Genomic DNA, 12,171 nt, shown 5'->3' with positions numbered 1-12,171 from the left:
ATGGTAGACTTTTTAGGACACATATGTATGATAGAGTTAATTAATTACTTATCGGAGACCTCTTCGAATGGTAGAGTTATTATTAACTTATGGTAGACTTTTTGGTAGACTAGTATCGATCTTATATGTATTGTTGTCTTAGCTAAAATATTGTTTACTCGTTTTTTATATGTAGGTTCGGGTGAGACATTTACTTGTAAGACCGCTGGAGGAGATTTATCCTGTTTGGCCAGATGAAACCACTGATCCGGATGTTGATAAGAAGCTTCACAACATGATCCGAGATATCCTTGATGGAACTCTTAATGAGTCGTTTTGGGGGGAGGATGAATATGTTCCTGAACCTAAAACACCATCAGAGCAAATAGGGAAAAAGCGGAAGGGCAAGGCTGTTGTATCTCATCCGGAGAAGAAGAAGAAGAAAAATGACCGACAAAGCAAAGAGAGTGAGGATGATAGCGATGTGGGCAAGAAATTGAGGAAGAAGAAAGAAAACAGTAGGAGCAAAGGAAGTGAAGAAGTTAGCAAGGTGGAGAAGAGGAAAAAGAAGAAGAACAAGAAGGCGAAGGATGTGTCCGATGAAAGTGAAGAGGGAAGTGAAGTCGAGAGGAAAAAGAGCAAGAAAAAGAAGAAGCCGGTAAAAGAGGTTGAGGCGGAAAACGAAGGAGAAGAAGAAGAAGCAGCATATGAAGAGGAATCTACTGATTTCAACACACCTATTGCAGAAGTGAGGAGGAAAGAGAAAGACATAAGAAAGAAGAAGAAAGATGAGAACAAAGAGTTGGTAAACGCGGAGGACATTAATCGCGAGCTTAAGGATATTATTCTATCGTTGGCAGCTAAAGTGGGAGATATGGACACAAATTTTGTTAACCGATTGTCTGGTTTGGAAAGGAGGATGACTACTCTGGAGGCGGCTCAAGATGTGACGCGGGCGAAGGAAGTTTTAGACGATGAGGAAACAGCTTCCGTTCAACAATCTGAAGTCGGAAACGCAAAGGCAAAACCTGCTGGGAAAGGAAAACCTCCTCCTAAAACGACCCAAGCATCCGGTGATAAAGATCCGGTAATCCGCAAGTCCCTGTTCTAATCAAAGTAACTTTTATGAAGTTACTTCGGATTAGAGAAGTTGCTACTATTGCGAGAAATGGCCTTTGGCTTCTTGAAAACATCAAACATTATGTTTGCAAAGAGATGGTTTTTGCAAGTATCACACTATGGTTATTTGTGGTAAAACAAATGTTTGTTTTGGTAGACAATTAATAAAACAATATGGTAGATTTGTTTTATTCGTGTATGGACGAATGCATAAGGTAAGATAGACTTGTTCTGGTTTGATAGAGTTGTGTAGTGGTTTAATTTCTTCCGCGTGGTAGACTTGTTGTGGATTGATTTGGGGTACATGTTGTGGTATGGTAGAGTTGTGTTGTGGTATATTTACTTCCTCGTGGTAGACTTGTTATAGTTTAGTGCACATTTTCGAAGGAATGGTAGAGTTGTGTTGTGGTTTATTTACTTCCTCGTGGTAGACTTGTTATGGTTTGCTGCACATGTTCTGGTATGGTAGAGTTGTTTTGTGGTATAATTAATTCCTAATGGTAGACTTGTTCATAAATAGTATGTCTAGTAGACTTAGTTATGTCGAGACGTTTGGTAGACTTTTAAACTTGTGCTTTATATGGTAAACTTGTGCTTTATTTCTGACTTAGTTGTTTTTACAGTCTTGGATGGTTGAGCAACACGAGACATCGAACCCAGAATATCCAGTTGCCAGGGTGGTTAAAACTCCTACCCCGACGTCCAACAAGAGCACAACGAAAGGCAACAACAAAGATTGCGTCCAAATACCTCCTCCACCTCCAAAGCAACTACGAAAGCTTACGATTACTCCTCTGCAAACTAGAAAGCCGGCGATTCCTACTCCACGAGATTCAGGAAAGGCCTCACCTTCACTATCACCTTTCTCAGACCCGCAAGAAAATGCTATGAATAAAGCACTTGGGAAAGGTTTAGATGCGATGGTGGCCTTGGTAGGCAAAGGAGATGGGTATGAACATGGCCTCAGAAAAGAACGCAATCTTGCTCCTAGTCAACGGTCTCCATTTGTTGGAAGTTCAGCTGTTAAACGCATAGTGTATGGTGTATATGTTGGTGAAGGTCAGTACGATCCGTTCGAAGAAGTTGAACAACGAAAACATTTGGCCTTGTTAGAGTTTATAAGTCCAGAACTGTAAGTCTCCTTTCGTTTGATAAGAATTTAGTCTCCATCTCGTAGACTTCCTCGACAAAGCTTATTATTGTTGCAGGGATAACACTTTTGGTAGCCCTGACCCGATTGTCGACTTCTACCTTACTCTGATGACTGCTAAAGCTGACTGGCCTCTTCCGGAATATGGCTGGTTAGGCGATAGGGTAAGTGATTCGTGCTCACTCTGTTAGATTTATGTGTGATAGATTTATTGTAATGAATGGTAGAGTTATTTACAAAGTCGAAACCTGTTCTGGAAACATTTACTATATGTGATAGATTTATTGTAATGAATGGTAGAGTTATTTACAAAGTCGAAACCTGTTCTCGAAACATTTACTATATGTGATAGATTTATTGTAATGAATGGTAGATTTATATGTTATTGATTTATATTGTTTATGTGGTAGATATATTTAGTCTATTGGGATAGATTTATATTAATATATGGTTTATTCCCTTTGTTTGTTTTATCAGCATATGACCGCGGGGATGCATATGTTCAGGCAACGATATTTGAGAGAACCGTGTCCCTTTCAAAGAGATGGTAGGTTGGCGTTTTTAGACCCTCTCTTCACTGGGCAGTGGTTAGTTGAATTCAACCGAGACTTCCTACCCAACCCGGATAAATGGGCGTTCCGGACTGGTTACATAAACGTCGCCTATGGTGTATCTCCAGATTTTGCAGTGACACACAAAAGATGGTTCAAGGATGTGGATCTGTTGTACATTTGTCACAATATCGAAAGCAGGCATTGGATTGCGGTTGAGGTAGACATCCCGAAGAAAAGAGTTCACATCTACGACTGCATCTCAACCACATATTCTGAAAGAAGACTTAAACAGGAGGTGAGGGCATACACGAGGATGATACCACTTCTGCTTTGTCAATTATTTCCCGACGAATGGACACACCAACAAACCTTCCACAGCTTCGTTATGAAGGAGGTTCCTCAGAACATTCAAACCGGCGACTGTGGGGTGTATACTTTGAAGATTATCGAATGTTTGGCTCTTGGATGTAAAATGGCAGACCTTAATGATGACACGGTTGCTGGGCTACGTATGAAATATGCCGCTGAGATGATGGACGAGTTACCGGCGGAATGGTTTAAGGAGACACTTCAGATGTGTTGATTTAACTTTTTGAAACTATGTTCTTGGTTCTTTTGAAACTATGTTCTGGCATGGTAGACTTGTAATAGACTTTTGTCTGATTTCTTACAATTTTAATCGAAGGAATGGTAGAGTTTATATTTATTGTTATAAACAAAAGTCTACTTAAACAAAATACAAATACATAGAACACATAGAACATAAACTCCCTAAAGTTCAACAGTTCATGACGGGCATGTCGCACGATTATGGCCGCCTTGCCCACATTTGGAACACTTGTGCTCCTTCCTTGGACGTTTCTTCTGCATTGCTATTTCTAAGGCACTTTTCATTCGTGACTTTTTCGGCCTACCTGGTGGTTTACGAACAAACGGAGGCTTACATACTTTGCTAGCCACTTCATCGGGTACAGGTAAAGCAATATCTCGTGGCATTACAGTTCCCGCATATGCAGACCGAAGGTATGACGTACGGTAGTATGGATGAGCTAGACTGATACGGGATATTTTTCTAGCCTCAGCTGTTGCAACGGCATGGACACACGGTATCTTATCGATGTCAAACCGCCGGCAAGTACATGATCTTCTTCCCAAATTGACAACATGTAAGGATGCTCCACTGGTAACCTGTGTAAGATGGTCGTCTATGTCTTGCACGGCTAGTTGCTTTGCTCCTTCAACTCTTTCCTATAGAATATTCATAAATAAGTCAATCATATAGAAAACCTAAACCATATAGAATATGTCTACCATATAGATGAAAATGTCTACCATAGTTAACAATATATCTATCATATGCATACCCGTAGCAATTTCTCAACACCAGTAGTAAGCTCGGTCTCCATATCATTTGCAGCTCGGCGCCTTTTGGCAAACCACCTCGTCAAAAGCGATCTTATCTCCTCCAATAGTGTCACAATTGGGTAACTTCTAACCTTGGATAGGACCTTATTTAAAGACTCTGCTATGTTGCTAGTGGTAAAGTTGTACCTCTGCCCCGGAAAATGAACACGGCTCCACATGCAGACATCTGCTTTTTGTAAGTAGTTATACGATCCTCGGTTACACTGCTGAATCTGTGCCATGAAGACATTGAAATCTGAAAGCTTATATGTGCTTGCTGCTTTCTTCACAAGTCGGAAAGCTTCCCCACCTTTATATTTGGTCAAAATATTCTTATGCAAATGATAGGTACAAATACCTCGAGCAGAAAGTGGATAAACCTTTTTTATAGCATTCCTAATAGATCTATGTCTATCTGATATCATGGCAAGTCCTTCATCATCAGGTATAACTCGATGTAGCTGTGTGAATAACCACTCCCACGACTCATCATTCTCCGTATCCACGATAGCGAAAGCGATTGGGAAAATATTGAAATTTCCATCTTGAGTTGTGGCAATGAGCAGTGTTCCTTTAGATTTACCCGTTAAGAAAGTTCCATCAACCACAACTACTTTCCGCATAAATGGAAAACCTTGAATGCTCGCACCAAAGGCAATGAACATAAACTTGAACTTGTCTTCCATATCGACATCAAGCTTTATTAATGTTCCAGGATTAGCTCGTCTTATCATGTATAAGTACGAAGGAAGCTCCTCGTAACTGTCATCTGAAATCCCAGTCACTAGTTCTCGTGCATACTTCAATACACGATAAGCTTTCCAATATTCGACCTATAATATGATACACGATAAGTCTACCAAACTATTGAAAAAAATCTATTAAAAAAGTAAAGAATAAATCTATCTAAAAACCATCGAAACTGAACATATCTATTAAACTACATTGAAACTCTATCAGAAAAAGTTATAAGTCTACCATTCTATCTCTTACCTTGATTCCATAACGTTTGGTTAGAGCATCAGATACGTGATTTGGGGTTATGGTGTTCCCTACACCCCCTACGAAATCCTTGTAAAGACGTGCTAATATCTCCGGTGTTGCTTGTCGGGCACGTGAAGACCGCATTGTGATCGAACATGTGTGAACACCATAGTAAGTTTTCACATAGAACTCTGGCTTATCTCCAACCGAGGAAGCTCGAACCCTCCATTTACATCCTCCCACCCAACACTTAACCGTCAATAACGTCGGTGTTGAGTATCCGACGTCGTAGTCCATTTTGTTTGCAACTGCATAAATCTTCAATCTCGTTTCGAACTCCTCTTTGGTCTCGTAACATTGCCCAACAGCTAATTCCATAGACTTCATCTCCATCTCCACAAAATCATCCATTCTTGCTGAACCGCATTTCTTTGGTGGCAGATTTTGCATGTCTTCTTCATCTTCAGAATACTTCCCACACAAACCATAATCTTCGTCACTAGAGCTTGCACCATCCGGATCATCGCAATTGTCGAACCTTTCTTCTTGATCATCTTCATCATCTTTGTCAACTTGATCGTCTTCGTTGTCTTCTTCGGTGAACTCGTTAGATCTATTTTCATTTAGCTCATCAGCATCTTCTTTCTCCTTATATTCTCTTGACGCCTTCGAAGTAATCTCGGCGCATAGACGGATCGTCTCGTTTTCAAAGTGACGCAAAAACACGGCAAATTGTCGAGGATTACCTACAAACACCGGTGGTGTATCTTTCGGTAGCTTGTCATTCGATCTCTTCGAGAGCATATAGCTGAATTGAATATCATAACGACGCTGATCTAAACCCAGATCTTCGTAGACGACTTGTCGAAAATCTCCATACTCGATTTCCCGATCAACAGCTACAACTCGACATCCTTTACTCTTATCAACCAAGAACAAATATCGAGTTTTTGCGAATTCCCACTTCCCACACACTAAAAAAATCTCGACCATGCATGAAGAAGACATGATAGAGGATGAGGTACAAAGAAAAAAACAGCAAAAGAGGCAAAGAGAGGCAAATCACTGACGAAAATGATGGCGGCGTGTACCCTAGTATAATTGGATGCGGTGGTTGGAACAACAAATTCGATAATAACTGCTGGACAAAGTCGTCATTTCACAGCATTAAGTCTACCCTTCATTATCGATATATCTCTATCAAAATTTCAATAAGTCTACCAACATCGATGTTTCCAAAAAAAGAATATGTCTATTATACTAGCAAATATATCTATTTTTTGGACAATATGTCTATCGATATCAAATATATCTATTACATAGTCAAATATATCTATCACACATCTAAAGTCTTTTACTGATTATAAGTCTACCTAACTCAAAATAAGTCTACTTCTCCATAATAAGTCTACTATTTTTTATTAAGTCTACCATGAATAAAACAACTCTATCATAATATAAAAAATAACAATGTAATAGATTTAATATCTTCTCCTATAAGTCTATCTTCATGACAAACAAGTCTATCATTAGATGTAACAAGACTACCAATTCAGGTCAATAAAACTTCTGAAAGTCAACTTAGAATCACTAAATCTACCAACCCGAATATAAATCTACTTTGAAGACATATATGTCTACCAAAAATCAAATATGTCTATCAACAAAATTAACTCTACCAAACGATAAAAATAACTCTATCAACATATGTCTACCGACATCTAACAAATCTACCAACATCGCAACAAATCTATTATCCAAAAATTATGTCTACCAATTTTTGGATAAATCTATCAAAAATTTTAAATCTATTATAAAGGATGGTAGACTTAATTTTCAGCGCATGTTTTTTTGTGCTGACGTGGAAATAAAATAGTAATGGCATTTCGGTAAATACGTTTTTTGTCATCAAAGCTTCCAAAGGGTAAGATGGGGTTTTTCGAAAAAGGAAAATTGTTCTGGTTATTTCGAAAGTGTTAGATTATTTTAATAATTTCATCTAACATTTAGGTTACAAGAGCAATCCTCCCTTTTGTTTGTGATATATTAGTCCCTATCTAAACCCAATTCATATAACAAAATCAGAACAAGCGACCCAAAATTGCAAACAATACCTGTTTTTCTTCCACCATCTCCCCTATCCCAGATAATCGCAGAGCACTCTCCCATCGAAGCAAGAAAGCGATTCGTGTAAGAAGTAGCTGGGTAATCTCAAAATCAGGAGTCGGATCGAAGGAGAAAAAAACTAGTTGGGAAAAATTGTTTCAGTGAAGAAGAGAGAGATGATAAAATCCATGTAAAAATAAAAAGAAAAAAAAATATAAAAATAGCTGACCAATGAAAAACGACCACACCGTCGATGGTGCTTAAGATTGCTTAAAATGCTAATAGAAGCACCAATGCTAAGCTAATTCTCCAATTAAACATTTATTTTTAATCCATTTTTTGTTAAGCACCCTCTAAGCATCGACCGTTGGAGGTGCCCTAAGCCAACGGTCGATTGCATGCAGTCGCCTTCGATTTGACTTCCACTCTCTTTGAACTATTTTATGTAAATCAAATCATTGACAGTTAATCGTATGTCAAACCGCCCTTTCTAACATATTATTATATTATCATTATAATAATAAAAAATTTACTAAGAAACGCCTCTTCGAATGTGGATGTTATTCTTGTGCTATACTATCATATCAACAATATATGTTCCTGCTGATTATTAATACTTTGATTGACTTTTTATCATAAAAAAATCTTTCAATCCGTTTCAAAGAAAAAGCGTCAGTTTAATTTTTTTTTTTTAAAACGTTTTAACATATTTCACATAAATGAATTATACAAATATGCTCTCATTTAATATTAGCATTGTGTACATAAAAATGATTTATATTGAAGAAAAAAAGTGAGCTTTGGCTTCGGTTTTAAAGAAATTTAAAAGAGAACATGCATGATCTCTGATATCGTTTGTGAAAAAAGTGGAGTAGACTACAGTTTTTTGTTGAAAACTTGTTACATTATAAAGGTAAAGTTTTAAATGTGGAACTGCTAGTTGTTATTTTATACATAAAATAATACTAGACCATTACGCCAATTATAAGTTAGTAGATGAGTAAATACCAAACATTTGACAAGTGATTAGCTTGTAAAATTCCCAATTGAATCAAGTTGCAAAATACAAATGTAAGAACAACCATATTTTGGAAACACTCAAAACACTAATGAGGAAATTTATGAGGAGAGAAGATATCATCTTGAGGTTTGAGAGATGAGGATTTGGGTAGGCTAAGAAAATCCCATAAGACATGGAAAACTCTCGTGCTTCGATACCTCCATAGTCCCAAGTCCTTTTCACATTTCAAAATTAAAACATTAAAATGATCATATATAATACTCCATACATAGGTCATATTCTAATTTACATATAAAAATAATTGATGTCATCAGGGAAATTGTTATAAAAAGATCAAAAAAGTCAAGCTCGTTGACCTTTTAGTGGCCTATATAAAGATATCATATAGACTCTACACTCAGCACTCAACAGAGAGAAACACATTGAGATTAGAGAGAGAGAGAAGTAAGAGAGGAATGAGGAGTGACGTGGCACGTCTAAGGTGTGGGAAGACGATTCCATTGCTTGGAATGGGAACTTATTGTCCTCAAAAAGATCGAGAGAGCACCATCTCAGCCGTCCATCAAGCCATCAAGGTTTGTTTTCTCTGTTTTTACTTTTACTTTAAGAAATTTTTATCAAATGATCTTATAAATATAGGTGTTTTTCTCCTTGTATATGACTCCTATACCATCCCCATGGCCATAATTAAAGTCATAAAGTGTACGCAGAGTAGAGTCGTCAGTTGATCACCTAATATGATACTAACATTTGTGTTTAGAAGTCACTTAAATATATTTTTATCTATTCAAATCATAGCTTGGTACGGTATACAAATTCTTGACTAAAATGAAAAAAAAAATCTATCTAATTAGAAATAAGAAATTAAATAGACATAATGTTAACTTTTCTATATATAAACAATAAGGAAAACTCAAATATCTCATAAGCTTACCTCTTGCAATGGAGGCAGATAGGGTATAGACATTTTGACACAGCAAAAATATATGGATCAGAAGAAGCTCTAGGAACTGCATTGGGACAAGCTATCGCTTGTGGAACTGTCCAGAGAGAAGATATCTTTGTCACTTCAAAGTTATGGTCTAGTGATCACCATGACCCTATCTCTGCCCTTACACAAACTCTCAAGTAAGCTTCACTCTACAAACACAAACACTCACATACAATATTATGAAGCTCGACAGATCAATATCATTGTTTATGACTTTATAGGACAATGGGGCTAGAGTATCTAGATAGTTACTTGGTGCATTGGCCAATAAAGCTAAAGCCAGGAGTGAGTGAGCCTATCCCAAAGGAAGAAGAGTTTGAGAAAGATTTGGGGATTGAAGAAACTTGGCAAGGCATGGAGAGATGCTTTGAGATGGGTCTGTGTAGATCAATTGGTGTTAGCAACTTCTCATCTAAAAAGATTTTCGATCTCCTCGATTTCGCTTCCGTCTCTCCTTCAGTTAACCAGGTTTGGATTCAACATTCCTACCAAGATTTCTCGTTTCTTGTTTTTTGGGTGATTCAAGAAACTAAGATTTTGTGTGCATATATATATATATAGGTGGAGATGCATCCATTGTGGAGACAAAGCAAGCTAAGGAAAGTGTGTGAAGAGAACAGGATCCATGTCAGTGGATATTCACCACTTGGTGGGCCAGGGAATTGTTGGGGATCAACAGCTGTGATTGAACATCCTGTCATCAAATCCATTGCTCTCAAGCATAATGCCACTCCAGCTCAGGTAACTCATAAATTATATATATTACTTTTGGCTCTTTACTTTTTTCTAGGAGCCTTACATATTTGCTTTAAATTTAAACCTTTTTTTAATTTGGCATTTACCTTTATCATTTGTATCTTTTTGTGAACTGTTATGTTTTTGAAAAGTACAACATGCAAATAAAACCACAAATAAAAGCGAAATCCTTAAGTGATTGTAACCAAAGATTTATATATATTGATAAATGAAGGTGGCTCTGAGGTGGGGAATGTCAAAAGGGGCAAGTGTGGTAGTGAAAAGTTTTAATGGAGCAAGAATGAGAGAGAATAAGAGAGTATCAGAGATTAAATTGGATGATCAAGACTTGTCACTCATTGACCAATTGGAGGAACGGAAGATCATGAGAGGAGATTTCCTTGTTAATCAGACCACTAGCCCTTACAAATCCATCCAACAACTTTGGGATGATGAGATTTAATTGACTAGGGTTTCACACTATATTTAATCCAAAATGTAATTTCATCTCGACATTCTGTTTGCCTATGTTCATCCTTTTCTCATTTGGTATATAAAGTCATTACAACATGAAAGAACACCGTCTTGGTTGATTTGATTATAAATAAATATTCTCATGGAACTGCAACGATTTCTGAGTTCGATCCCTGCTCAATAACTAAGAAGTGTAGATATGGTAGATATAAAGCCCTCTTTTAAGAGTTTTAGCCGCTAAAGGTTTGGACAATAGTGTTGTGCCATGGATCAGACAAGTGCAGCAACAAGTTTTCAAATGGTCCTTTTCCAGTCACATTGTGTTGAACCACAAACCCTAAAAACGCCAGCATCGCTAACCTCCCTGGCAAAAATAAAACTTTTCTAATTAGGAGGTTTCTTGCTTAAGAAGTTAAAAGGTTTGTGATGTAATGTTAGTATTAACTAATCTTAGTTACCGTTGGCGAGCTCTTTCTCCTTAGCCTCGAGCGTGGGAGCGAAGTTAAGCGGGTTAAAGACTCCGCCTGGATAACCGACTTCATTCGGAGGCAAGCTATATTGCTTAAAGATTGGATCTTGATTCACACTTCCCGGGTTCTTGATGTCTTGCCACCTTCTGATCTCAACGTAATGGAAACGTATAAATTCGATAACGAACAATGTCGACGATGATGCAAAGTATCGTCATACCATTCCGGAGCGTTTATGATTCCTGTCACATTAATTGGATTGAAGTGAACACTTTATCAATGACAAGTTCTTTGAATTCCAAACATATTTCTACGTCTAACTTATTTTATTACCGATCTTGGTGAATACTTCAGGCAAAAGCATTCCGGCAACACCGAGCATTGCCCACCGGCCATTAACTAGCTCTGCTTGAACGAACCATTTTAAGTTCTCAGGGTCCTCTGCTAGAGCCAGAGGATCGAAACCATTGTCACCAGCAAGACTGTTTCAGAATACAATTTGTAATCAGTTAACCTGGTATTTGGTTCAACTTGGTCTAATTTCCAACCTAACCGGATACATAGCATTATTATTCTTGATTATGGAGTTGGATTGGTCCGGTTATGTAAAAGCAAAATATATAGTCGCACAAAGTAAGTTTGTGTGTGTGTGTATATATATTTTACCTGCCGGTAAGGTAACCCGGTGATGCTAAACCGGGCAACCATTCTCCTTTTTTGGCTTCGATTTTGAAGGACGCCGTATTAGTGGATGAGCCGATCGGTTTAACCGATAAATCCCGGTTCAATCGACCGGAAGAACCGGTAAGGAACCTCATCCTCGATGCACATGGGCGGAAAACCGCGGCAGGGGCTTGCGTTGTGACAGTGGCCATTATCTACTCGACTTGATCCGACCCGACCCGTCTCAACAATCCGGTTCTTGAGAGTGAATACACTAAAGATGAGTAAAAAAAAGACAATATGATGTATAACTGGTAGAGATCGGGATGGGGAATTTGTAGTTATTCGATTTATGCCGATTTTGTATTTATTTATTTAGCTGTGAGATGAGTTTGTGGCTGAGCTTTGGAGAATGGAAATCTACCGTCTACCGTGCGATTAAATGACGTGGTATATTGGACGGTAACGATGGTTTCGATGGATCCGGCTATGCCAACGTGGAATTTCGGGGGCTTATCTGT

General features: G+C 37.9%; 2 protein-coding genes and 1 pseudogene across 2 annotated transcripts; 1 reads left to right on the top strand and 2 right to left on the bottom strand.

Annotated features, from left to right (window-relative positions):
• Positions 1–3,588: 3,588 nt before the first annotated feature.
• LOC112083367 lies at positions 3,589–6,198 on the bottom strand. The gene is made up of 4 exons (XM_024151035.1): positions 5,200–6,198; positions 4,565–5,039; positions 4,167–4,516; positions 3,589–4,050 (listed from the first exon to the last, which is right to left on the bottom strand). The coding sequence occupies exons 1-4, from the start codon at positions 6,196–6,198 to the stop codon at positions 3,589–3,591; spliced, it is 2,286 nt and encodes a 761-aa protein (XP_024006803.1).
• A 2,574-nt stretch (positions 6,199–8,772) lies between these two features.
• LOC18012336 (NADPH-dependent aldo-keto reductase, chloroplastic) lies at positions 8,773–10,558 on the top strand. The gene is made up of 5 exons (XM_006394334.2): positions 8,773–8,892; positions 9,270–9,445; positions 9,530–9,776; positions 9,870–10,049; positions 10,279–10,558. Exons 1-5 carry the CDS (start codon positions 8,773–8,775, stop codon positions 10,504–10,506), a joined length of 951 nt encoding a protein of 316 aa, XP_006394396.1. The 3' UTR covers positions 10,507–10,558.
• Positions 10,559–10,632: 74 nt separating this feature from the next.
• LOC18012327 lies at positions 10,633–11,995 on the bottom strand (annotated as a pseudogene).
• Positions 11,996–12,171: the final 176 nt, after the last annotated feature.

This window comes from Eutrema salsugineum, unplaced genomic scaffold, assembly GCF_000478725.1.
Source record: "Eutrema salsugineum unplaced genomic scaffold, Eutsalg1_0 scaffold_6, whole genome shotgun sequence".
NCBI classification, from domain to species: Eukaryota; Viridiplantae; Streptophyta; class Magnoliopsida; order Brassicales; family Brassicaceae; genus Eutrema; species Eutrema salsugineum.
Note: the sequence above shows the minus strand (reverse complement) of the source record. Positions and strands in the feature narration are given on the sequence as shown.

Excerpts from the sequence above, each read along its gene's own strand:
- LOC18012336 (XM_006394334.2), top strand. The coding sequence starts at position 8,773 with ATGAGGAGTGACGTGGCACGTCTAAGGTGTGGGAAGACGATTCCATTG. Across the intron at positions 8,893-9,269 it reads CCGTCCATCAAGCCATCAAG|ATAGGGTATAGACATTTTGA; the intron begins GTTTGTTTTCTC and ends CAATGGAGGCAG. Across the intron at positions 10,050-10,278 it reads ATAATGCCACTCCAGCTCAG|GTGGCTCTGAGGTGGGGAAT; the intron begins GTAACTCATAAA and ends TGATAAATGAAG.
- LOC112083367 (XM_024151035.1), bottom strand. The coding sequence starts at position 6,198 with ATGTCTTCTTCATGCATGGTCGAGATTTTTTTAGTGTGTGGGAAGTGG. Across the intron at positions 4,517-4,564 it reads TTATCCACTTTCTGCTCGAG|GTGGGGAAGCTTTCCGACTT; the intron begins GTATTTGTACCT and ends CCAAATATAAAG. Across the intron at positions 4,051-4,166 it reads GTGTTGAGAAATTGCTACGG|GAAAGAGTTGAAGGAGCAAA; the intron begins GTATGCATATGA and ends AATATTCTATAG.